Source organism: Sphaerodactylus townsendi, linkage group LG05 (assembly GCF_021028975.2).
Source record: "Sphaerodactylus townsendi isolate TG3544 linkage group LG05, MPM_Stown_v2.3, whole genome shotgun sequence".
Taxonomy (NCBI): domain Eukaryota; kingdom Metazoa; phylum Chordata; class Lepidosauria; order Squamata; family Sphaerodactylidae; genus Sphaerodactylus; species Sphaerodactylus townsendi.
Window position 1 is genome coordinate 7,405,747 of NC_059429.1, and position 27,303 is coordinate 7,433,049.

At 49.0% G+C, this 27,303-nt stretch overlaps 1 protein-coding gene across 1 annotated transcript in view; it reads right to left on the reverse strand.

Annotated features, from left to right (window-relative positions):
- The window catches only part of HAUS8 (HAUS augmin like complex subunit 8), a 28,509-nt gene extending 2,316 nt beyond the window's left edge, over window positions 1-26,193 (reverse strand). The window contains 11 exon segments of the mRNA XM_048496362.1: window positions 920-950; window positions 6,244-6,361; window positions 11,278-11,419; window positions 13,279-13,420; window positions 13,706-13,720; window positions 13,722-13,868; window positions 13,979-14,053; window positions 17,712-17,788; window positions 21,076-21,159; window positions 24,807-24,884; window positions 26,086-26,193. Coding sequence (XP_048352319.1) covers window positions 945-950; window positions 6,244-6,361; window positions 11,278-11,419; window positions 13,279-13,420; window positions 13,706-13,720; window positions 13,722-13,868; window positions 13,979-14,053; window positions 17,712-17,744 — 678 coding nt within the window. The 5' untranslated portion in view covers window positions 17,745-17,788; window positions 21,076-21,159; window positions 24,807-24,884; window positions 26,086-26,193 and the 3' untranslated portion in view covers window positions 920-944.
- Window positions 26,194-27,303: the final 1,110 nt, after the last annotated feature.

The window sequence follows — 27,303 nt, forward strand, 5'->3', positions numbered from 1 at the left end:
GATCCTGGAACCACGCTATTATAACACTTATCCCTAAAACAACGGATGAGGCGATACCAATTTTAGACCAATCTCACTCCTTAACACAGATTATAAATTATTTATAATGATTCTAGCAAATAGATTACAAGGAATTATTCACCATTATATAAATAAAAACCAGACAGGTTTTATTAAAAATAGACAGATTACTAATAATATTAGAATGGTAATAGATGTAATAGAACTATTAGAAGAAGAGTTTGGATTTATACCCCCACTTTCTCTCCTGCAGGAGACTCAAAGGGGCTTACAATCTCCTTGCCATTATGTCTAATACAAATTCAAGATTGGGAAGACTCCATGAAATTACATAGTAAAATTCTCTGCCAGTTTAGAATGGAGAGAAAACTACCTCAAAATTTTGCATAGATGGTATCTAACACCGAAAATGCATGCGAAAATATATAAGGAACAATCTCCAAAATGTAAGAAGGAGATGTAAGAAGGAAATGGGGACTTTGTTACATATGTGATGGGAGTGTATTAGAATAAGACACTATTGTAAAGAAATACATAAAAAGATACAGGAAATTCTGAAAATAAGTTTTATAGCTACTCCGGAGTTATATTTATTAGGCCTGGGGATAAAAAGAGTAGTAAACATTAATACTGAATTCTTTCTATATTGTTCAACGGCAGCTGGGATACAGATTGCAAGGAGGTGGAACGACACACAGAAACCATCAATAGAAGACTGGTCGACACAACTAAGAACATAAGAACAAGCCAGCTGGATCAGACCACAGTCCATCTAGTCCAGCTCTCTGCTACTCGCAGTGGCCCACCAGGTGCCTTTGGAAGCTCACATGCAGGATGTGAAAGCAACTGACAGATTACCTTCAAATAGACAAACTTTCCAGCAAAATCAAAGACTTACCGTGGTTCCAACAAACAGGGCGAGGCTACATCTGGAAAAAGGGAACAAGAAGACAATATTAGAAGACGATGTTCTTGAAATAAACTAAAGAATGATAATAAAGAAGAAATGACAAATGAAGATTCTTTAAAATAGAAGGCAAATACTGAACCTTGTTTGAAAATCAGACTTGTGAGCCTACAATAGTAGTTGGGAGTGGGCTAGATGTGGGGGAAGTCCACAGAATAGCAGATAGAGGAAAGACTTGTGAGCCTACAATAGTAGTTGGGAGTGGGCTAGATGTGGGGGAAGTCCACAGAATAGCAGATAGAGGAAAGACTTGTGAGCCTACAATAGTAGTTGGGTGGGCTAGATGTGGGGGAAGTCCACAGAATGGCAGATAGAGGAAAGAAGATATGTTAGAGAATTCAGTTATACTTAGTTAGTGATAGGATTGAGATTAGAAGAAGGGAAAGGAGATAGGGAAGGAAGGAATAGTTGGGGGGAGAAATAGGGCTAGAGTTAAGGCTTTATCATTATAATTTATACTAACCCAATAACAACTAAATTATAAAAACATAGAGTAAAAGTACGAAGTAGAAAGATATTGAAACGTAATATAGGATAATTACAAAACAAGGGTGACTGTAACTTGTGGGGTAGATAGCAAGATTTAGTGTATCAATATGATAGGTTAAAAAGGGTTAATTCTTGTTGTTAATTTTGATGACTGGTTTTTTGTTAAGTTGTTGTTTGTTATTTGGTTGCTTCCTTCCCTTCTATTGTTTTTCGCTGTGTATAAAATGATTTAAGAAAACCAATAAAGACTATTAAAAAAAATAAAGGATGGAGAAAGAAGTCAACAGAAATAACATCGCATTTGACAAGGAAAGATAAAACGAGATGGAGACTGGACGATAATATCCTACTGCAAACAGTAGTTAAAAATATAAAGATTTGGAAGCATTTTCAAAAAGTAGTAGAACCAAAGGAAAATGCAAAGACCTGGGAAACAAGTAAAGCATATTTGGGGTGGGTGGGGGGGTTGTTTGGTTTCTAGGCTGTAATCGCCAGAAGGCTGATTGGTTTATAGTTAACTGGCAGATTGTGATCACCTTTTTTGAACAAGGGGATAATGGTGGCATCTGTCCAGGAGGAAGGGACTTGACCAGAGTTATTCACCATAGTGGTTAGGGCGGCTAGCAGAGGAGACCACTGGTCAACAAACGATTTGTAGATTTCGGCTGGGATGCCATCAGAGCCAGGTGCCTTTCTGGATTTAAGGTCATTAATTAATAACCTCATTTCAACTTCGGTGACTGGAGGCCAGCAGGGAACGTCCCCGGTAAAAGGAAAAACATCCCTATTGGTGGTGTCTGCCACATTACCAAACAGGTCGCAGAAAGTACTTATGCCAAGTTTCAGAATCAATGTTGGAGATAGGAGGAACAGATGTATGCATTCCATTAGCGACTAGGCGGCAAAAGCTTGTGGAGTCATTCGATTGGGCTGCTTGAATGAGAGCGCTCCACTTTATACTAATTTGCCTACAGAGATGTTCACCAGAAGATAGGCGACTCTTTGAGTGTAAAATATTCTTTGGGTAAGTTAGCAGCACCCAGAAAAGAGCTTTCTCACAAGTTTTTTAGGTGCCTTGATTTCCACAGTGACATTGAGTCCTGATGTTGCCTTAGAGCCGTGGTGGCGAACCTTTGGCACTCCAGATGTTATGGACTACAATTCCCATCAGCCCCAGCCAACTGGCCATGCTGGCAGGGGCTGACGGGAATTGTAGTCCATAACATCTGGAGTGCCAAAGGTTCACCACCACAGCCTTAGAGGAAGCCGAAGCTTTGATTGGGGTTGCAAGGGTCCTAGCCAATGATTGGGTCGGATTCTCAAATGTGGCAATGCGGTCGTTTGGGTATGTAGACCAGTGTTTCCCAACCTTTTCGAGGTCAGGGTACCCTTGACCTCACTCTTCATATCTCACGGTACCCCTGCCGCCACCCCCCACCTTCCCCTCTCATTGCCCCTGCTTGCCACAAACCCCACCTTCCCCTCCCAGGGTGAAGGGAAGCACTGGGGGTGGTGGCGGCTGCTGACCTTGTGGCAGGCCCTGCCCCATGGGCCAGCTCCATGTCCTTGTTAGCACCGGTGGGAGACACCACAAAAATGAGGGGGGAGGGGCAGTAGTGTTGCCGCGTTACCCCTGGGACATGCTCACGGCACCCCAGGGTACCACGGAACCCTGGTTGAGAATGGCTGATGTAGACGATATCAGAGAAGACCTCCATTGCATCAGTAAAGGACTATGCAGAAGGGGGTCTGCATAGTCGCCCTGATTTTGCTCAGTCCCCCTGATTTTGTGCAGGATGAAGTGGGTGCAGGATGGAGTCACAGCTCTTGATGGAAATAAAGTCAACTGAACCACAAGGGGTATGTTGTCACTCCAAACTTGGGGTAAGATTGGTTCTGGTGGATGTTCCGAGCTGTGTGGCCGTGGTCTGGTGGATCTTGTTCCTAACGTTTCGCCTGGCATCTTCAGAGGTGTATCAGACTTCCCTCTGTGATACACCTCTGAAGATGCCAGCCACAGGTGCAGGCGAAACTTTAGGAACAAGATCCACCAGACCACGGCCACACAGCCTGGAAAACCCACCAGAACCAGTTGAGTCCGGCCGTGAAAGCCTTTGACAATACATTGGGGTAAGATGGTTAAGGACTGAATCATGTCTAGGCAGGGCTGGGAAACTAGGACATAATCTACAACGCTATTGCCACGAGGTGAGAAATGTGTGTAGTCACCCGAAGATTTAAACTGGGTCAGGCCATTTAAAATAACCAGAAGACTAAATTTAACAAGGTTTGCTCCCACAGAGTTAAGGGAGGTGTCTTTAGATTGCCTGGGTAAAGCAAAATGCCACGGCAAAAGCTCAAGAGCCCGTCGAGGACTGGATAAAGAACACTGTTTCTCGGCATGTTACTGGAAAAAGGGCAACCCCCCCTTTCCCTTCACAATGGCCATGCTCCAGTAGTATTTTCTCCTGACGTTTTGCCCGCAACTGTGGCTGGCATTTTCAGAGGATCTGGTGGCAGGGGAGCAAGTGGATCTGCCACCACTACTGGAGCGTGGCCATACAACCCGGAAAACCCACCACATCCTAGCAATCCTGCTCGGGAAAGCTTTCGACAATATGCTAAGTGTGAAATTGGCAGCTGCAGGTCTGGCAAGGGGGACTGCGGGACTGGGTCTCCCCTATACTCTTGCCTGCAGCTGCCATTTTCACACTTCATTTTTCATTGAGACTCAAAATGGAATACTGCAATGGTGGCGAACCTATGGCACGGGTGCCAGAGGTGGCACCTTCAGAGCCCTCTCTCTGTGGGCACGTGCAAACAGAGTCCTCCCCCCCCCCCCCCCCCACATATCTAGGCTGGCCTGGGCCGCTTTGGCCTCCAATTATTAGCATTAAACCTAAGACCTAGTTTTGGGGAAGCAGTGTAGGTAACCCTGTTAAGCTTCGTTAAACCCGCTAACTGATTTTCATCTCCTCAAGAACTCCCATGGTAAAGAGCTGCATTTATTTACCTGGGAAGTTGAAAGTTAGTTAGTAATGGCTTGCTTCTGAGTAAATCCTTCTAGGCTGTGCGGATTCACCCATTGGAAGAGTTATACTTCAAAGCAAAGTTATCGGGATTAATATTCAGGCATACTCCCGGAGTAACGACGCCTTTGGAGTTAACTGTTATTGCTTTAGTCTGAACCTCAGTATTCAGGTTAAATTGCCGAGTTGGCACTTTGCGACATATAAGTGGGTTTTGGGTTGCAATTTGGGCACTTGGGCTCGAAAAGGTTCGCCATCACTGGAATACTGAGATTGGGGGCTTTCCTTTTTCCACACAGGAGTGAACAGCAAACCATTTGTGCAGACCACAAGATGCCGCCCAGGTGGAGGTAAAAGTCCCTGCCTCCCCTGAGGAGCCCACTTGTGAAGCGGTCACTCTGGCCCAATCCCAACTTCTGAGCCCTTTCTCTGTGCAGCCCACATGTCATTCTGCAGTGGACAGGAAAACAGAGTTCAGCCCCTGCCCCCGCCCCCCAATGGGGCTTGCAAGAAAGCCTCCCAGGGGTGCCTCAGGACAGCTACCGTGTTTCCCCGAAAATAAGACAGTGTCTTATATTAATTTTTGCTCCCGAAGATGCGCTATGTCTTATTCTCAGGGGATGTCTTATTTTTCTGTGTTCTGTTAGGCTTCCAACCAAAAACTTTGCTACGTCTTACTTTCGGGGGATGCCTTATATTTCGCACTTCAGCAAAACCTCTACGACGTCTCATTTTCAGAGGATGTCTTACATTCAGGGAAACAGGGTAACTAGCAAAGGCTGTTACTCAAAGGTAGACTGCCATTCTGAGAGCCAGCGTGGTGTAGTGGTTAAGAGCAGGTGTACTCTACTCTGGAGAACTGGGTTTGATTCCCCGCTCTGCCACTAGAGCTGTGGAGGTTTATCTGGTGAACCAGATTACCTTGTGCACTCCAGTGGCCCTGGGCTAGTCACAGTTCTCTGGAGCTCTCTCAGCCCCACCCACCTCACAAGGTGTTTGTTGTGAGGGGGAAGGGCAAGGAGATTGTCAGCCCCTTTGAGTCTCCTTACAGGAGGGAAAGGGGGGGGGGCTATAAATCCAACTCTTCTTCTTTTTGAGCGGAGGCTTCCTTTTTGCTATCACCGCTGAAGACAGTGGGATTCAGGCTGGGAAGCTGCTCTGGAGGTTCTCTCACAAGAACAAGAAAGTTCATTTCTGAACCAAAAGTCTGCTTGCGGTGACAAAGTGCTTCATAAAGAGTACACCTTAGGTCAGTGATGGCGAACCTTTTCGAGACCGAGTGCCCAAATTGCAACCCAAAACCCACTTATTTATCGCCAAGTGCCAACACGGCCATTGAACCTGAATACTGAGGTTTTAGTTTGTGGAAACCTCGGGTTGGTTTCTCCTGGTGGCCGCTGCTACTCGGGAGTAAGCTTGGTGAAGCAAACCGTGCGTAACGCCTTCAAATGGGTGAATCAGCTACTCTTTAGGGAGGTGGCTTACCTTGAAGCAAGCCCCATTGCCAGCAACTGGTACTTACTCTCAGGTAAAGGATCAGGCCCAGGCCAGCCTAGATGTGTGCGTGTGTGGGGGGTGATTTTCCACTTCCCTCCCACATGATGAACTCTGTGCGCGAGTGCCCACAGAGAGGACTCTGAGTGCCACCTCTGGCACCCGTGCCATAGGTTCGCCACCACTGCCTTAGGTGAACTGACAACAGAGAGGAGCCCCATCCCACTATATGCAAAAACCCACGTGATGATAGATCCATTTCACCGCCTCCAGCCCCAAGGTGTCTTCATAGGTATCCTGGGCCTGGAGTGACACCTCCTTGCTCACAGCCGAAGAGAGATCGAGCATGGTGGCAACGCTCCTGCGAAAGAGGAAAAGGGTTAGAAGGATCAAACTGCTCCAGGGTCAAGAGCCTCCAGAAGGCTTCTTGCAGAAGACCCACGACGACACGCCACAGGGTCTGCAGCAGGGGCTGATGGGAATTGTAGTCCATGAACATCTGGAGCACCATCAGTTGGCTGCCCCTACTGTAGAGATTAGGGAAGCAGCTGTAGAAGTGTTGACTAGTACTTACGAATGTGCTTACTTCTGTATGTGAGAAAGACTTGAATGCATACTGGGGCACTAATGGCATAGAGTCCCGTAAGTGTCTGTATTGAGGGTAAACTCATAAGTTATAGTCTATCAGTGTGTCATGATGGGGCTGTTGGGGGGACTTCGCTTTCACAGGTGCTGTTTTATCAGCAGTGGCGTAGGAGCAGCAGTGGCGTAGGAGGTTAAGAGCTCGTATATCTAATCTGGAGGAACCGGGTTTGATTCCCAGCTCTGCCGCCTGAGCTGTGGAGGCTTATCTGGGGAATTCAGATTAGCCTGTGCGCTCCCACACACGCCAGCTGGGTGACCTTGGGCTAGTCACAGCTTCTCGGAGCTCTCTCAGCCCCACCCACCTCACAGGGTGTTTGTTGTGGGGAAGGGCAAGAAGATTGTCAGCCCCTTTGAGTCTCCTGCAGGAGAAAGGGGGGATATAAATCCAAACTCTTCTTCTTCTTCTCTAGATGGATGACAATCAGTCAGACAAGAAGCTGTCAACATTGTGCTCTCCATGCTGGACGGATTTATTTATTTATTGCATTTATATCCCACCTTTCTCCCTAAGACACAAAGCGGCTAATGTTCTCCTCTCCTCCACTGTATCTTCTCAGCAACCCTGTGAAGTAGGCTGTCATGAGCCAGCCCCTGGGTACTTACCAGGACACGGAGGACTCTGAGGCAGAACCTGAGGACACAGTGCAGCCAGAGGAAAGACCAGGCAGCCGAGCCAACACCCAGCCCTGCCCGAAGACATACAGGTGGGGAAGCCTGCAGATCCTCCCAGGGAACCCAGTGATGTGCCAGCTGTGCAGAGGAGGCAGAAGCAGAGGTTGCTGCTGCAGAAGCACAGAAGAAGTGCTCGTTTGGCAGCAAAGTATGGGAGATTAGAAGCCTCTGCATCTGATGAGGACTGACTCCTCGCAGAATCCCAGCCCTCTGAACAAGGCTCTCTATGTAAGCCTTGCTGTGAGCTTGATTCTGCCTGGGTGCAACAAGTGTATTTCCTATTGCTTCAGTGTGCCTGGTCTCCTGCTGATCTCCAGCCGGCTTGCCTGATCTCCTGTGCCGTGACCTGTTGGGACCGACCCGGCCTTGGCCCTTCGGACTGCCTTCTGACTACACTTTCATCTGCCGCCTGTTCTGTCCTGCGAGACTGGACCTGATCACTCCCTGCCTGCCTGCAGCGCATAGGCTAAGAGCGTGCGACGGATCCAAGGTTACCTAGTGAGCATCCACGGAGAGTTATCACTTGGAGAACTGCGCTGACTGGTGGCTGTCAACATCTGACACAACAAACCACTCCGATGACAGAATTGGTGCCAAGGCTAATAAGGGCGGGAAATGGCTTTGATTTCCTTCTTGTGTTCTTGCCCGTGTGGTGTAGAGGTTCAATTCCCCACTCCTCTACATCAGGGGTCCCCAAACTTTTTAAACAGGGGGCCAGTTCACTGTCCCTCTGTTGGAGGGCCGGACTAAAAAAAACTATGAACAAATTCCTATGCAGAAATGATTGTAAAATGTTTGATTTCACCTTTCAGCCTTTCTGTCATGGTCTATTTTTAGAACAGTGACCAAAGTATGTCAAGTACAGGGTGGGCTCCAAATATTGTTGGGGAGGCTGTGGAATACCTTTCCCTGTAAAAAAAGCAGAACTTTCCCTAATGAAGCTACTCTTCCATCTAACCCAGGATTAGGTATCTTCCTGGGTTCTTCTCCCCTAGCAGCCAGCGAGCGATTCACCAGCCTGGCTGATGCCAATGGGAGTGAGGCGGAAAAGAAAGCCTGAGAGCAACACATGGAGTAGCCGAGAGGGAAGGGCGGAGCAGGAGTTGCCACGTGTAAGGTTTCCAACTCTGGGTCAGAAAATTCATGGAGGTTTGGGGGTGCCATCATGTAACTGCAATCAACGGCTGTTGGGGCCGGTTCCTCCTCTCCCTTGAGCCCCCACTGCACATGAATGGAGCCGGATAAATGTCGCCTCTCAGGGGCCACAAGACGGCCCCGGCTGTAGTTTGGGGATCCCCTGCTCTAAGCATGAAGTCTGCTGGGTGACCAAATAAATCACAGCTCCATTTTGCATTGGGTCTATACTGGGGCAGGAAACCTCCTAAGTTCCAGCGCTGCCTTGCCGGAAGGACGGGCAGAGAAAAACACAGGCCCACACACAAAAGCCAGGATGAACCGACAGGGCTCCTGCAGGGCCTCTGCCAAACGAGGCCAGGGCAATGATGCAGGAGCATTTACCAAACCCTCTGGAAGCTTTCAGGCTCTCCTCCCCACAGCTGCGAGGCCAGTGCCTGATAGTTGGGGGGGTGGGGGGGGGGGGGGGGGTAGAAGGCATTTGCACATTCCCTTGTTTCCTTAAGACGTTTGAGGGGGGATAGGATTGAAGTCTATAAAATTATGCATGGGGTAGAAAATGTTGACAGGGAGACATTTTTCTCTCTTTCTCACAATACTAGAACCAGGGGGCAGACACTGAAAATGCTGGGGGGAAGAATTAGGACTAATCAAAGGAAACACTTCTTCACGCAACGTGTGATTGGTGTTTGGAATATGCTGCCACAGGAGGTGGTGATGGCCACTCACCTGGATAGCTTTAAAAGGGGCTTGGACAGATTGATGGAGAAGTCGATTTATGGCTACCAATCTGGATCCTCTTTGATCTGAGATTGCAAAGGCCTTACCAGTCCAGGTGCTCAGGAGCAACAGCCGCAGAAGGCCATTGCTTTCACCTCCTGCAGGTGAGCTCCCAAAGGCACCTGGTGGGCCACTGCGAGGAGCAGAAAGCTGGACTAGTTGGACTCTGGTCTGATCCAGCTGGCTTGTTCTTATGTTCTTAATACTCCCAGACACACAGGCTAACCCCTGGTTTTCTCCGATTGAAAATAAAATTGTATCTATCGGTTTGTCTCTCGAATCACTCTACTCTTTTTCCTGCTCAGAAGCGTGCAAACGACTCAAAGACCGACTCTTAGATTGGGAATTTGCAGAACTGTCTCTAGCAGCTAAAAGAACTTGCTCTCCCACACAATTTTTAATTCCATTTGAGCAGGGTCGTATGGCCCACTACTTATATTTTCTAACCAACCCCTGCTCAAGGAGAGCTCTCTACTCGCCAATTAAGGATTCAATGTTATGCCATCTGCCTTACTACATGGCAGGTTTAATAACCTGGAAAAATCTAGAAGGTTGTGTAGTTGTAACTCTAAGGTAGTTGAAACATTGGCTCACCAGCTATTACATTGCACCAAATTTGCTAAAATTAGATCTAAATATATCAATCGATACCCTCTCTTCCAATCTGAGTTAACAGATTCGATTAGATTATTTCTCTTGTTGAATAATTCTGATTCTGTTTTTTTGTGAAGAGGTTGCAAGCTTTGTTACGGAAATAATTCAGAGCCAGTAATAATATGTATATATCTGAGGTTATCCTTTTTGCCTTTTAAAATTTTTATGCTTGCTGTGTTTTGTTACTGTTGTTCTATGTATGCCAATAAAGGCTTGGCTTTGCTTGCATTTGCAAAGGGAATTGTGTTGCTTTATTCTCTGCAGCTGTCTGGCTCTCACACTCCTCTTTGCCAGCGGCCTTGGCAGAGGCGGAGCTACCAGGAGGCAGGGGTGTGTGCCGGGAGGGGCAAAATTCCCCCACACTTACCTTAGTGAAACAGTGCAGGCTGGAGAAGCGGCCTGTTCCATTCAGGCTGAAAATGGCCTGTTAGGAACTACACTTCCCAGGAGACCTTGCGAGCCCCAGGGTCTCATGGGAAGTGTAGTTCCCACCAGGCTGTTTTCAGCCTGAAGGGAACAGGCCGCTTTTCCAGGCTAAGGTGCGGGGGTGGGACGGGACAGAAAAACACCAGGCGCACTCTGGCCCAGCTACACGCATTTTTTCAGTGATGGTGGACTCCTTTTTGGAGACCGAAAATTAAAACTGCAACCTCCAAACCCCACTCTATTTAGTCATTGCAAAGTGCCAACCCGCAATTTAACCCTAATGCTGAGGTTTTAGTTTAGAAAAAAACAGTTGGCTCCCTCTTCCTCTGCCCCACCCGCTTGAGCAGGGGCCAGCCTGCTCTAGCCTCCAGCAAGTCCCTCATGCACCGCTCTGTGCCTCTCTAGCATCTCTGCCTCCTCTGCGCCCCCCCCTCGGGCAGCAGCCACCCTGAGCACAGGCACCAGGCCCGCAAGCCGAGTCCTCCCTCCTCACCGCGGTGCGCGCACGTTGTGCTCAGTGACCAAGGCCAGCCTAGATGTGTGTGTGGGGTGTGTGTGATTTTCCACCCCCCACATGACGAACTCTGTGTGCGAGTGCCCACAGAAAGGGCTCCAAGTGCCACCTCTGGCACCCGTGCCATAGGTTTGCCATCACTGCTCTAGGCCCTGGCAGCCCAGAAGAGCCAATCTTATCAAGGGGGAAGTGTGAAATGTTCCCAGCCTGGCAGTGCTTTGTAGTGGAAATCGAGTGAGCAGTTTGGCTACAAGGGGGGCGGGGAACTTTGGGGAATATAGGCAAGTACTTTTGCACGGGATCCTCGAACTCGTCTTTGCTGATGTTTACCTTTCGCCTTGAAAGAGGTTAGAGCAAATCTACAGTTTCTATTATTTTCGGACCCGGGGTCTGACGACAGCCCCAAAACAACCGAGGATTTGGGGTGGGCGTGGTGAACCTCCGGAAGGTACCTTGGGAGCTCTTCGCTCAGCTTGAGAAACGTTGCCTCAAGCTCTTTCACGGCTTCCAGTGCTTTGGCGTTGTGCTCCGTGTGTTCTTGTGGATACTGTTTCAGGATATTCCCAGTGGCAGTCAGCTTTTCTTGCAAGTCGGCTGCCCAAGAAGAGAAAGCAAGCAGGGTTAGCGAAGATTTCATCAGAACTAGCTAAGATTTCATGCAGCAGTTTATGCCTGAAGTCTGGTTCACATATGCAAGAGAATGAATTACCATGTAGTTGACCGTAACAGGAGGACCACCATTTGGAATAATAATCTCCCACCTCCTATTAAAAGTTTTTCGATTTATAGCTCAGAGGTTCGTTCAATATATGTCTCCAGATAGCCTATGATGTTCATATTCCCATCAGCCTCTGCCAGCATGGCCAAGTGGCAGGGCTGATGGGAATTGTAGTTCCTGAACATCTGGAGGGCCATAGTTTGAAGACCCCTGGTCTAAGTAGAGCTGTCCTTTCTTCTCAATGGGCTAAGTGTGCATAACTGAACATGTTGTCATGTGCAAGTGTTCATGGACAATGGACTCCACCCAGAAACAGGGTTTGCATTCACTAAGAAGAAGAGTTTGGATTTCTATCCCCCCTTTCTCTCCTATAGGAGACTCAAAAGGGCTTACAATCTCCTTGCCCTTCCCCCCTCACAACAAACACCCTGTGAGGTGGGTGGGGCTGAGAGAGCTCTGAGAAGCTGTGACTAGCCCAAGGTCACCCAGCCGGCATGTGTGGGAGTGCACAGGCTAATCTGAATTCCCCAGATAAGCCTCCACAACTCAAGTGGCAGAGCTGGAATCAAACCCGGTTCCTCCAGATCAGAGTGCTCCTGATCTTAACCTCCTATTGTGGTGGGTTTTCCAGGCTGTGTGGCCGTGGTCTGGCAGACCTAACGTTTCGCCTGCATCTGTGGCTGGCATTTTCAGAGGAATATCACAGTGTGTGGACCCAGTGTGTAACAGACTTCTCTCTGTGATACACCTCTGAAGATGTGCTGAAAGAGTGCTGAAAGAAACACTGCTTTAGAGAAATTGCAGGCAGAGAGTGCTTTCATGCCCTTCTGCGTGGCTAGTAAAATCAAATCAAGAGCAGTATGTCTGCACTGGCTGGCTTTTTTAAGGTTTCCAAACTTTGCTTTCCTTGGTGCAGATTTGGCTTTGGAAAGAAGGGAGGGAAGGAAGGAAGGAAGGAAGGAAGGAAGGAAGGAAGGAAGGAAGGAAGGAAGGAAGGAAGGAAGGAAGGAAGGAAGGAAGGAAGGAAGGAAGGAAGGAAGGAAGGAAGGAGAGTTGGATTTATGTCCCCCCTTTCTCTCCTGTAAGGAGACTCAAAAGGGCTTACAAACTCCTTTCTTTCCCCCCACCCCCCCATCTGACAACAAACACCCTGTGAGGTAGGTGGGGCTGAGAGAGCTCTGAAGAACTGTGACTAGCCCAAGGTCACCCAGCTGGCATGTGTGGGAGTGCACAGGCTAATCTGAATTCCCCAGATAAGCCTCCACAGCTCAAGTGGCAGAGCGGAGAAGCAAACCCGGAGCAGCAGTGGCGTAGGAGGTTAAGAGCTCGTGTATCTAATCTGGAGGAACCGGGTTTGATTCCCAGCTCTGCCACCTGAGCTGTGGAGGCTTATCTGGGGAATTCGATCTGGGGAATTCAGATTAGCCTGTGTGCACTCCCAACACGCGCTAGGCTGGGTGTGACCTGGGCTGGGGTCACAGCTCGGGAGCTCCTCTCAGCCCCACCTACCCCACAGGGTGTTTGCTGGTGAGGGGGGGGAAGGGCAAGGAGGATTGTCAGCCCCCTTTGAGTCTCCTGCAGGAGAGAAAGGGGGGATATAAATCCAAACTCTTCTTCACTCTTCTTCTTCCTCGAGATTAGTGTACACCTGCTCTTAACCACTATGCCAATGCTGCTTCTAGGGAGTGAGAGAGGGAGAGAGAGAGCATGCATACCAATTGCTTCATTTCCCTACCTAGAAATTGACTCTGGTTCTCTCCCATATAGATCCCTTTGGTGGGCAGTTCATGCCGCGTTGAGTCCAGGGCTGTGGCGAAGTGCCTGTAGTCCTCTTGGAACGTGCCAAACTGCTTCACAATGGGGCTAAGCACTTCAATCTGGAAGCACAGAAGGGAACGTGCACTCGTCAAACGGTCGGCTGACCAACTGGAGGCAGTTGGCTTACCCCATTTCCCCATCTCTGGCTACTCAGTGCTGTCTACTTTGCCTGGCAGTTGCCCAAGGTTCAAAAACAAGTCTCGCCACATGCTAAGCAGGTATCCTGCCACAGGCTCTCAAAGAGAATAGGAATGCTGGGAGGACGCTTCTCTGCAGCCCCTCCTCAAGTGCATTGCATAATCAGGAGTGCAGATGTGTGATACTTACCTGGACTCCCCCTTTACCTGTCTGTCCAGCTTTATTCTGGGTAAGCTGCTGCTCTTTCTTCAGCTTCAGAAGTCGGCGCTTCTTCCTGTGTACGTCCGTCTGAAGTTTCTCCCGTTCCTTGAGGACCGTTAGCAAGTCCCTCTCGGATTTTTCCTCCAGGAGGGCAACATTTTTCTCTATCTGTTCAGACAACAGCACAACAAGTATGCGCCAAAAAAACGGGCATGAAATGAGCCTCTTGGAGGTTTAGGCTTTTAAAAAACAAAGACCCCCCCCTCAAGATCACTTACCTTCATGTTGGCGTATGTTAAAAGCAGCATCTGAGAATCCAGAATTGCAGCCAAATCCTCTGCAGTAGTGGTCTTCTGGAAGAGGCAGGCCCCCCATGAAATTGAGCAGGACCCTGACCCCAAAGCATCCCGTGAAAAAGCCCCTTGCCCTCCCTCCAGCTGGTCTCCCACTCAGGAATGGAAAGACCCCTCCCCTCTGCAAATAAACCTCACTGTCAATTCCCTTCCCAGTGCCTGGAGTCATTCCTGCCTGTCATAAGAACATCAGAAAGAGCGCCATGGCACCGCACCAGAGTGCAATCTAGCTCTAGCACTCTGCCACTCTTGCAGTGGCCCACCAGGTGCCCCTTTGGGAGCTCACGGCAGGATGTGAAAGCAATGGCCTTGCTGCTGCTGCTCCCGAAAGTACCTGGTCTCATAAGGCCTTTTGCAATCTCAGATCATGGAGGGACAAGCAGATTGGCAGCCATAGATCGACTCTCCTCCATAAATCTGGTCCAAGCCCCCTTTAAAGCTTCTCATCCAGGTTAGTAAGTGGCCATCACTCAATCTCTTGTGGCAGCATATTCCAAAACACCAATCACAACGCTTGCATGAAGAAATGTTTCCTTTTATTAGTCCTAATTCCCACCCACCCCCAAAAAAGGATTTTCAATGTATGCCCCCTGGTTTTAGGTGCATTGTGAGAAAGAGGGGAAAAATTCTCTGTCAACATTTTCTACCCCCCGCGGCATACAATTTTATATAGACTTTCAATCATATCCCCTCTACGCCCCCTCTCCAAAGAGTCCCAAACGCTGCAGCCTCCTCATAAGGAAGGTGCTCCACTCCCCTCAATCACCCTCAAGGTTCTTCTCTGCACTTTTTCTATCTCTTCGATATCCTTTTTGAGATGTGGCGACCAGAACTGTGGGCACAGTTCAGTTCTCACTAAATGCCAGTCTTGGCTTCCTTTCACACCCAGGTCAAGCATAGAAGCGCAGGCGTAGCAGTTAAGAACAGGTGCACTCTAATCTGGAGGAACTGGCTTGATCTCGGCTTCTGCCGCTTTGAGCTGTCTGGAATTCAACCGCGAAAGCTAACTCTGCCTGCCTCGACCACAGCCTCAAAACCCTGGCTCAGGGCCGGGCAGATGCCCCCTGGAGGCCGAAATAATGAACTGTAGAGCGGTGAGTCATTCACATATGGATTTGATTTATTGGCGCTCCATTACGAGAGCTGTTAAGCCTCTGGAATTTTGAAGCCATGAGAAACCCCTCCCCCATACCAGAAATTTGGAAGGAAATGAAAATATAGGCAATATTTACTTTTGTGCCAAGCCTCAACTACTTTTAATGGGATAACAACACACTAGGTCACATTGATCCCTTAATGTATAAGATGGTATTATTCATGGTAGTTTAAGATCTTCATTTTTCTATACGAAAAACAGAGAACATATCCAGTTCTGAAAGAGGTGCAAAACCGCACATAATATCTCTTGAAAATGAGATATGCGTACAATACACACGGGCATCAATCACTATTTAGTGCTGTAGATTCTGAGATTGAAATGTTTATACTATGCATTTTGAAGATGCAGCAGTGGCGTAGGAGGTTAGCAGCCTCGTGGTATCTAATCTGGAGGAACCGCTTCATTCCTGGCTCTGCCTGAGCTGTGGGAGGCTGCATCTTGGGGAATTCAGATCAGCCTGTGCACTCCCCACACATGCCAGTTGCACCTTTGGGCTAGTCACAGCTCGGAGGCTCTCTTCAGCCCCAACTACCTCACAGGGATGCTTAGAGCAGGGGGGGAAGGGCAAGGAGATTGTAAACCCCTTTGAATCTCCTGGAGGAGAGAAAGGGGGGGTATAAATCCAAACTCTTCTTCTTCTTATGTGTCAAAATGGGGGAGGGGGGGAAATCAAAGAAAAAAAATTCAGTGCTCTCAAATTTCCCAGTTTTTTCACTGGAAAAATCGAGGACGTCTTCATGGTTTTTCATGCAGTACATTTGGAATGTGTGGAATGCTGAAAATGAAAATGCTCCACGGGAAGTTCTCTGCGCTCCCCCAAATACCCCAGTTTTTTTCTGCTGGGAAGACTGAAAATAGTCTGGGGTGGGTGGGGTGTGTGTGTGTTCCCCCGGACTTTCACATTTCTACTCAAAGCTCTGGACTGCCTTTTTCAGTGGCCTCAGGACAAAACGGATCCCTGATATATTGTCGAAGGCTTTCACGGCCGGAATTACTGGGGCGCTGTGTGGTTTCTGGGCTGTATGGCCGTGTTCTAGCAGCATTCTCTCCTGACCTTTCGCTGGCATCTGTGGCTGGCATCTTCAGAGGATCTTCAGACCGGAAGCCCGGAAACCACACAGCACCCCAGGGATCCCTGATATACCTTGCAAGACATGGCCCTGCTTCCAGTGGCCCTGCTTCCACTGGCCTCCTTGGCCGGCAAGTCAGCAAGAGGGTCAGCCACCCTACCGAGTGGGGGCCAGGGCCAGCACTGATGATTTCCTGGCACTGATCCATGGGGTGCTATTTCTAGGACAAAGAAGAATTGGATTTATATCCCCCCTTTCTCAAAGGGGCTGACAATCACCTTTCCCTTCCCACCCCCACAACAAACACCCTGCGAGGTAGGTGGGGCTGAGAGAGCTCAGAGAACTGTGACTAGCCCAAGGTCACCCAGCTGTACTTATATAACTGTACTTATATAATTGGAAAGGTATTTGATTACTTTTGTAACAGCTTAGAACAAATATATTTTGAATTTATTCCTCCTCTCTTTCTTTCTTCTCCCCTTTTGTTTGCTCTTATAGAAGAAGTTGTTTCATTCAAGTGAAACTTGAAATTCGCAGTTTTACATTATCTAGGTGAATTTTTTACAATTAAAATTGCATGTATTATTTGTACATATTTATAACAATATTTTATATTATTTGTCCACCTGAGCCCTTTGGGGAGGGCGTCTTATAAATATAATAAAAATAATAAAAATAATAATATGAAAATTTAGGTTTAATATTGAATAATATGAATGTTTTATTTTTTATATAGTGTAAGAAAAAACAGTTGTGCTCCTAGAGGAGTAAGAAAAAGAATACTTTGGACAACAATTGTATATTTCATTGGGAGGGTTCCTTGGGTTTTGCTTAACTATATGAAAAAATGAAAGGATTAGATAGGACTTTATATATTGACACTCTTGTATTTGTACATATTCTGTGATCGGCTTCTGACAAAGGACTGCCGAAATAAAAACCTAATCTAGAGGTTTTACAGCCATACCTGACGGTGTACTTACTAAACATTTTTTGTATATTTGTGATAGTAAGATAATGTTAAAATGATACTCAATTAGTGAGTTGGAGTACGCATGGGTGTAATATTTGTGACAGTACCTGTTGTACACCTGCCTTGATTATGATGGTGGATCCATAGCTTAAGCAGCAGAGCGGGGAATCAAACCCGGTTCCACCAGATGAGAGTGCACCTGCTCTTAACCGCTACGCCACTGCTGCCTGAGCGTGGCAAGAGAGGGCTAACATGCTGGTTCCTCTTGACAGGGGCAGGTCTTATGATGCCCACACTCAGTTGAGCCAGACACAAGGGGGAAATCCTCAGCAGCAACGCATGGCCACAGTCGGCAGCCAGGCAAAGAGGCACAGCAGGACACAGAAAGAACTCACTCCTTTGTGGAACCCCCAAAGCCAAAAAAGCCCTCTGTCCAGTTTCCGCCGCTTCACTCACCAGGGTGTTCTTTTTCCTGGAGGAGTCTTTCATACTAGGGTTTCGCTTTAAAAGGGACCCCACAGATTGGCTTTGGTCTAGACGCGGCACAAACAAAGGACACAGAAGACAGGGTTTCTACTATGGGAAACTAATAGTGCTAGAAGAGAACCGCTTTTAAACTGATATATTGGCCAACCGAAGCCTCGCGACTGGTAAGTATTATAATCAAAAGGGCTCTTTGCTGGGATATTGGTGGCCTCTACCTTTACAGAGCGGTCCGTGGCTGCACCAGGCCTGAACAGCTAGACCAGTGATGGCGAACCTTTTTGAGACCGAGTGCCCAAATTGCAACCCAAACCTCACTTATTTATTGCAAAGTGCATTTTAATCTGAATGCTGAGGTTTTAGTTTTCTAGAAAATGGTTGGCTCCCTCCTCTGTTCCCACCCACTCAGAGCAGGCCAGCCTGCTTAGCCTCCAGCAAGTCCCGCGGTGCACCCACTCTGTGCCTTCTCTAGCATCTCTGCCTCCTCTGCCTTTGGCAGCAGCCACTCAGAGCACAGGCACCAGGCCCACCAGCCAAGTCCCTCCTCACCGCTGCACACACGTCAAGCTCAGTGGCCCAGGCCAGCCTAGCGTGTGTGTGCGGGGGAAATGACTTCCTCTCCACCCCACATGATGAACTCCCAGCGCTGCATTCACAGAGAGGCTCTTGAGTGGCCACCCTGGCACCCGTGCCATAGGTTCGCCATCACTGAGCTAGACGCACCATGCCTACGTTTTGATCAGGGACACAACAGAACCAGTTTACGCAGAATTGTTTTGGACGCCCCCAAAATCTAGCCCTGCTGCATACTTTGAACAGCTTGTTAATTATAAGTGCAGATGGGTCACGACAAGAGCAAGGCAACTCATTCCCCTGTCTATCTTCTCTCTGTCAGTTTCCTTTAACATCCCACAAGTGAGCTGCTTGCTGTCGTACTGTCCCCAACGCCATGGACTCCAGTCCTCATATCCTTGCTTTACTGTTCGAGGTATAATGATATTAGAACCGATCTGGGAGCTTTATCACCTCTTGTGAATTTATGTTTCTCTGGTGACAAACTAAAATGTCTAGCTTGGCTGAACAGCCCTCATGTAGAAATTTCTGAAGCAGTTGTTGAGCATTTTAATTCATGCTCCTACATGATATATAACAATGATCCTGTTTTTGTACTTGGAATGTATGGTACTTCTGGTTTATGCCGAATAAAGGTTTTTGGATTGGACTGGATTGATTGGATTGGAATTGTTTTGGAGGCCCGTGGTCTGAGGTAAGGCAGGCAGGAAAACACGTCTCTAAACACTGACCAACCTGAAGAGAACGGAGCATTCTCTAGGGTGCAAAGAATGTGTGGGAAGGGAAGAACTGGACGCTGTTTCCTGCCTCAAACACAGAGGGGGTTTTACCACTGAGTCAGATAGCTAGAGAGGGTCTTAGGCATTGACACCTTTTCTCTATCGCACTGACGCTGTCCCTTTGGTGTGTAGATTGCTATTCTCAGGGATTTCCTTCCTCCACGCTTCTCTCCTTTGCTCTCCACGCTGCACCACACGTGCAGATGGGATGCTGACTGCATCCATCCCAATAAGCCAGGTAGATTAGAATGGAGGACCCGTCTCTCCACTTTTCTATCCTTAATGGAATTCCCTAATAAACACTCCTCTTCTTACTTTGTGAAACCGAACCACCTTCTATACTTCGTACAAGACGCCGTCTGGAACGCTATGCCATGCCATGCCCCAGCCTGCTCTTAATGCCAAGGTGCCTCTCCCCAGAGAGATGAGCAACAGAATGCACACGGACACAAAGGATGTAGCGATCTGGGGGTGGACCCTGTTCCCCCAACTGAGGGAAATGGGCAAGGGAAGTGCTGAACGTCTCCATACCCAGGGGAGGGGAAATGGGGCACTTCGAGGCCAGTTCCAAACCCAGGAAAAAAGGAAACCTCACTGAGCCCCAGGTTGACTTGTTTTTCACCCACAAGAACATAAGGACAAGCCAGCTGGATCAGACCAGAGTCCATCTAGTCCAGCTCTGTTACCGCGAGGGTCTACCAGGCGCTACTGTGGAGCTCAATTCGGCGGATGTGAAAGCAATGGCTTTTCAAGGCTGCCCCAGCACCTGACTGTTAAGGCCCCTGCCATCTCAGGATCAAAGAGATCACCCATGGCACTAGCAGGGCTCACCGGAGCCCCACCTAATGGCAAGGGCATGCAGCTGACACTGCTGAACAACTCTCAGCCCCGACGGACAGCTGTTTGTGGGTAAAGCTAGTCAACTCCTTAACGCCGCCTCGACATGAAAGCTCGTTTCCATCCTTGCCGCCTTGCTTTGATATTGTATTACTCCCAACGCCTCTTTGAACCTTATTAATTATACTTTGTGGTGTGGTCTTCTTGGGTTTGGGGGCTTCAATTTGAATACAGTACTCCAGGCTTACTGGCCACAGCTCCTGGAATAACTGTTTTGGGGGATTCAATTTGCAAAGTCCAACCTCACAGGACTGAATTTTTTACCTTTACTCTATAATTCCCGAAGCCTAAAGAAAGCCCAAATATTCTGAGAGACCTTGCCTCCATCCAGCACACTTCCCTCTTTTTTGAACTGTTACCATCCAGCAGACGATACAGATCTATCAAAATCCAGGGACAAAGAGGCTTTAGAGACAGCTTTCTGCTCTAGAGCTGTGGCTATGCTGAACTCCGCGGGTTTCGTGGTTGATGTGTTTTGGGGCTGTGTAGGATGGGTGAAGGAAGGAAAGTGAGGATGGGGTATGAGTCTGAAATTGTGTGCACGAGGAATGCTGCTGTACATTTCAAGGCGCTGCAATAATGACAATAAAATGCTTATACTTGGGAAAGTGGAGACTTGCAGTACTATTTGAGCCCAGCGGTGGGCCACGGCCCCAAACCCACTGTTCTGATGCAGGCTTCCTGTTACTGGGGGGGGGGGGCAACAGTTGGGTGCCTCCCCGGCCGCCAAGAAGATCCCATTGAGCTGAATGGACTTACAGCAACCTTTTGAGGGCATAAGTCTGAGGATCATAATGTCAGAAAAGGTTGGGAGGGAGTCAACAAATTTCAGCTCCTCCCTTGCCACACCCCTCCGCTACGCCAGAAGCAGAGGCCCTGGGCCCAGCCAGCCAGGGTGCCTTGGGGTTCCCCCTTCGCCCTCCGAGGAGGACAGCAACAAGCAGCTTCTGGGCGGCAGGGAGGTTGTCCCGCCCCCGCCCCCAGCCTCCTTGTGATGGATAGAAAATGGTGACTCGCGTATAAGCCGAGGGCGCTTTTCTCTGCCTTTAAACAGGGCTGAACATTTCAGCCAGAAAGATAGCACCTACCTTGAACTGTCGAGATCTCCAGGTGGGGTGGAGCTCCCTCGTGGCCTTCCAGAACAGTCGAATGCAGCACATCGGTGGGCGTTTCTGCAAAGTGGGAGGAAGAAGAAGAGTTTGGATTTATATTCCCCCTTTCTCTCCTGTAGGAGACTCAGGCATTACAATCTTCCTTCCCTCACAACAAACACCCTGTGAGATAGGTAAAGCAGAGAGATCTACAGAACTGTGATCAGCCCAAGGTCACCCAGAAGTTGGCGCAGGTGGGAGTGTGCAGGCTAATCTGAATTCCCCAGATAAGCCTCCACAGCTCAGGCGGCAGAGCTGGGAATCAAACCCTGTTCCTCCAGAGCAGATTGCACCTGCTCTTAACCACTACGCCACCGCTGCTCCCTCTGATAGTCTGGCCCGCAGGCACCACTCTCTCCCCTACCAAAGCTCACTACTCCTTCTCGTAGATGTGGGACAGAAGGCGAGTCCCCAGCCACCACTCCTACACCGAGACCTAACTGAGCCTCTTCTCCCCAGCTATTGCATCCTGAAAGCCACGGTTAGGTGAGGCCCGAGAGCAGGGTTAGAATCAGAGCTGGTGGAGACCATAAGGGCCACCCAGTCTAACTTCCTGCCACATAGGAACACGCAATCAAAGCACTCCTGATAGTCCAAAGGAGAAGACTCCACCATTCTCCGAGGCAGCGGATTCCACTGTCAAACAGCCCTTATTGTCAGGAAGTTCATCATTAGGTAGAATCTCTTTTCTCCTACACTGAATCCATTACTCCTGGTTCTAACCTCTGGGGCTGCAGAAAACAAGCTTGCTCTTCAATATCACATCCCTTCAAATATTAAAAACATGGCTATCATGCCACCCCTCAACCTTCTCTTCTCCAGACTAAACATATTTAGCTCCCTAAGTCTCTCCTTGTAGGCCAGTGATGATGCAATCCCATGGCATTGCCAGAGGTGGCACTTCAGAGCTCCCTCTGCGGGCACGCGACAGAGTTCATGTGGGAGGGGAAATCGTCTCCCCAATAATATCTAGCTGGCTCCGGGCCACTGGGCTCGATTATTAGCATTAAACCTAAGACTCCAGTTTTGTGAAGCAGCATAGGTAACCCTGTTACACTGTTAAACCCCACTGATTTTCACATATACAAAGAACTAAAAGTGTGATCCTTTACTCGAGTAAGCTCAGTTGCTGGCAATGCAGCCATTCTGAGTAAACCCTCCTAGGGTTGTGGATTCACTCATTGAAGAGACGACATTGCTTCAAAGCAGCTTAATTGACTACCACCAGTTTACTTGAGTAATCGCTACTGATTAAATCAGCTTTTTCTAAACTAAACCTCAGTATTCAGGTTAAATTGCCATGTTGGCATCTCCTTTGGCGACAATAAGTGGGTTTCCTTTAACAGTCAGTTGGGCACTCGGTCTCAAAAAGGTTCGCCATCACTGTTGTAGGCCATGGAATCCAGACTTTTTATCATTTTGGTCCCTCTTCTGGACATCCTTCCTGAATTGAGGTGCCCAGAACTGGGCACAGAATTCCAGGTGAGGTTTGACCAATGCAGAATAGGGTGGTATTATCACGTCCCTCAATCTAGATACTATACTCCTATTGATGCAGCCCAGAATCACGTTGCCTTTCTTGGCTGCCGCATCACACTGCTGACTCACGTACAGGTTGTGGCCTACCAAGACTCCCAGGTCCCTTTCCCATGTACTGTTGTGAAGCCACCCATCTTATTTATATCTGTGCATTTCCAAGCAGTCACTCTCTCACAGGTTTTCTGCTAGCAGCAAACAGGTAGCGGTTCTGCATGTCACCCTGCCCTTCTCAGATGAAGGGTGGTATAAATCTAGCCAGCTGACCTTGCTCACCTCTGCATTAGTGTCGCTACAAAGGAATGGTGGGACCTCAAACACATGCTCTTCACGGAGGGGCTGCATGCGCACACCTGTAAATTGTTTCTTTGTGATTTGCCACGCAGGGTGTAAGTTTTCGTGACAGGCCAGGGAACGCAGGAAGGGCTTCCCTGGCAAATCATTCTATGCCAGTGGTGGCGAACCTATGGCACGGGTGCCAGAGGTGGCACTCAGAGCCTTCTGTGGGCATCGCAGGCTCATCAATAATATCTAGGCTGGCCTGGGCCACTGGGCTCGATTATTAGCATTAAACCCAAGATCTAGTTTTGGGGAAGAAGTGTAGGTAACCCCTGTTTAAACACTGTTAACCCACTGATTGTCAGGCCAAACTAAAGCACTCCATCCTTTACCTGGGGAGTAAGCTTGTTGCCGGTAATGGGGCTTGTTTCTTGATTAAACCTCCTAGGGTCGTGATTCACCTTTGAAGAGCGCTGTATGGTTGCTTCAGCGAAAAAAACCACCAACTACCACTCAAACTTCTACTCCTTAGTAACACCTTGCCTTGGGAGCCAACCATATTTTTTTTCTAAACTAAAAACCTCAGTATTCAGGTTCAATTGCCATGTTGGCACTTTGCAATAAATAAGTGGGTTTTGGGTTGCAATTTGGGCACTCGGTCTCGAAAAGGTTCGCCATCACTGTTCTATGCTAAGAAATGCAGGCCAACTGGCAAGAGGTTATGTCGGGATGTCTGCTATGGGGGTGGGGTGAGATTGGGATGCTACTCTATGCAGTGCTCTGTCTGCTGTGTTGATCTGCGTCCTCCCTATCTGTAACCTTGGAGGAGTCCAGTGAATGCTGCACTGTTTAATTTCACACGTGTGTGTGTGTGTGTGGGGGGGGGGGACGGACTCTGTTCTATATTATCTGCTGTTCTGAGGAGAGCCACTCAGAACAGGAGATCGCCTGCACCAGACATTGGCAACAAACTCTTTGAACTTTGAATGGTGTCATTGTCTATGAAGGGGAGTTGTGACAGGTTACATCAGACCTGGGCATTATACGGCCCGCGGGCCACATCCGAGCACATGTCTGATCTACAAAATCTAAATGACAGGTGTGTCATATGACTACTCTGGCATGACAGGTAGCCCTATCTGGAGCCAATTGAGAAATCCATTGCGGCGTACCCAACTGAAGATAACGCTACATTACGCTTACAAAACCTTTAGTGCAACAAAGTTTCTTGGAAATTACGCAAATGCTGAATGCTGTAGAAGTAATGTATATATCTTCGCATTGTAAATAGTTTTGTATTGACTAATATTAAATAGTTTTCTTTAATTTAGATTTTGAAGGTGTCAGGAGCAATACGTCTGATCTATTAAAATTTAAAATGACAGGTACCATATGACCACCGTGCATGACAGCCCTTACCTGGAGCCAATTGGACAAGTGTTCTGATTGGTGGATGAAATGCATATAATGCAGCAGTGCACTGTGAGACTCTTTTGTCTTCTGTCAGTCTGGCTACACCTTTGACACAGAGAGCAACATTGAGGTATACTTAATGCTATTTAACGCCTGGAAGCTGATAAAGTTGCGCGCCCCCCAGTTCCTGCTGTGTTGTGCAACCTGCTATTCAGAGCGAACCCCGCTTCAGTAACGCGACTCTTAACAGGATGACTCTGATCAACTCTCTTTCACCTTTTGTTGGGAGTTGGCGAGCCCCGCGAGAAGCTGGCTGCCGTCTTGGCTTCATGGGCTTCGCCTTTGCCTTTGGCCCGTCTCCACAATATTTTCGTTTCTTTGCGCGGCCCCATGGAAAAAATAATTGCCCACCCCTGGGTTACATGAAGCCCCAAACCCACCTGAAACTGTTTTCTGTTTCTGTGACCTGATGGGAGGTTTCTTGCACTGCTTTCGTCTTCAGGCCCTTTGCGGGCAAGCTGTACCTGTCAGTGAAAAGCGAGGAATGAAATCGAAGACCCAAAACTTTACTTTTATTAAGACAGATGGGGCTGGGGACAGGAGGAGGGAACAATCCACTGCTGTCACTTCTCTGCATCCCAAGCCTGACTCTTCATCACTGCAAAAGCTCCTCAGACACTTTGAGTAATACCTCGCAGTCAGTTCTCACAGAACAACAGAACACCAGAATGTATTGTCATTGGCTTTCACGCCAGAATCAATTTGGGTGCTGTTTATTCCGGCTGTATGGTCATGGAAATTCTAGCAGCATTCTCCTTGACGCTACTTCTGCATCTGTGGCTGGCATCTTCAGAGGATTCTGAAGGAGGATCCAGGGGAACAGAGGCTGGCAGGAGAACCTCTCTAGCTATTCTCCCGGGCCTCTGGCAGTCTTTAGGCAATGTAAGCAAGCTGTGGCTGCAGCGGCTGACTCAATTGTCATGCCCTTATATAAAGCCATGGTGCGACCGGACTTTGAGTACTGTGTTCAGTTCTGGTCGCCACATCTCAAAAAGGATATTGAAGAGATAGAAAAAGTACAGAGAAGGGCAACGAGGATGATTGAGGGACTGGAGCACCTTCCTTGTGAGGAGAGGCTGCAGCCGCTTGGGGACTCCCCTTTTATTTGGAGAGGAGGCTGAGCCGATATGATTGAAGTCTGTAAAATTATGCATGGGTGGAAAATGCCTACAGAGAGAAATTTTTTTCTCTTCTCACAATACTAGAACCAGGGGCATCCATTGAAATGCTGGGGAAGAATTAGACTAATAAAAGGAAACACTTCACGAACGCAGGATTGGTGTTTGAATACGCCGTGGACACAGGAAGTGGGTGATGGCCACTGCTAACCTGGCTAGCTTTAAAAGGGCTTGACAGATTTCTGGAGAAGTCGATCTATGGCTACCAATCTGATCCTCTTGATCTTCGAGATTGCTAATGCCTGATTGTTCAGGTGCTCGGGAGCAACAGCCGCAGAAGGCCATTGCTTTCACATCCTGCCTGTGAGCTCCCAAAGGCACCTGGTGGGCCACTGCGAGTAGCAGAGAGCTGGACTAGATGGACTCTGGTCTGAACCAACTGGCTTGTTCTTATGTTCTTAATTAGTCCACTCCCCTGAGAACGGGAGTGAGGCAGGAGGTTCCAGCCTCCGGGCAGGGGAAGGAGGGTTGACAACTGGACGCTCACCTTTCCAGAGGTTTTCTCGATAGACTGCAAGTATCGGGAGGGCACAGTCCGCCCACCTAAACATCAAAAGAAAAAAATGAAGGGAGAAATAGGAAAAGTGGAAGTTGCACGACGAGTACCTCTGAGCATGCGCCAAGGAACGACACTACTGCCGGGCCCACTTCAGGAGCAGACACGTGCAAGAGGCTTCTCCCCCACCCCTCACTGCTGAGAGGCTGTGCAAGGCTCGGGTGGAAACCCAGCATTACTTCTGAGCATGTGCAGAGTGTTTTCCCTTCCCACCGTCACTTCCGGCCTCGGGGCTGCCCTGAGTCAGCGGCAAACGTCGAGTTTCACCCCCCCCCCTTCTCCTGCACAGACCGCTGTGCGCCTCTCCGAGCCCTTCCCCGTCGGCCGCCTCCCAACTCAACGTGACGAGTGCCCCCGAGCGCGTGCAGAGCGCTGCTCCTGGCTCATTGACCCAATCTTCTGCGAACTCCGCGCGCCCCCTTACTTTCCCGCCGCGGTGCTCGAATGACTGGCCGCGCGTGCGCAAAGGCGGCTCTCATCAGGCGCAGAGCGGAAATGACGTCCTCCGAGGCCCGCCTTCCGAGAGGAGGGCCGTTTCTGGTTGAGGTTTGCATGAGGAGCTGTCATGGCCGCCCCCAGCCGACCACGTGACCCTCTCTGGCCCGACCTTTGGCGCTGCCGCCACTTCCTGCCTTCCGCGATGCGGCGAGACCGGCCTCCGGCTCCCTGACGGCGACCCCAGAGACCAGGTGGCGGGCGAGGAGGTGAATTTACCCCTTCCTTCCTAAGACTGGTAGAGACCGAGGAGGGCTTATCTGAGCATGGGCAGAGTGCCCTCCTCTGCGCACGGCAGGGCAAAGGCCGCCGTGTTGATGGAGAGGGGTGGTTCCACCGTTGCATTTATCACTGCATTCATTCATTATTTTTCTTCCCTCACCCTTTAGCAGAGCCTCGACATGCTGGTCGACTTCATGGTCTCTATTGCAGGGCTGCTGTTGTGAGCCTTGCAGGACTGTGACTCGTCAAGGCGGGTCAGCGGATCCCCATCTCAGCCCCTCGCCGGTCCCGCGGACGAGCCCTGCTGGCCGGCCTGGCCATCTACTGGAAGCCGCTCTTCCGAGGCCGCCTGCTGCTGCTGACCAACACCCTCAGCTGCGGGGCCTTGCTGGCGGCCGGAGACACCCTGCGGCAAGCCTGGGAGCG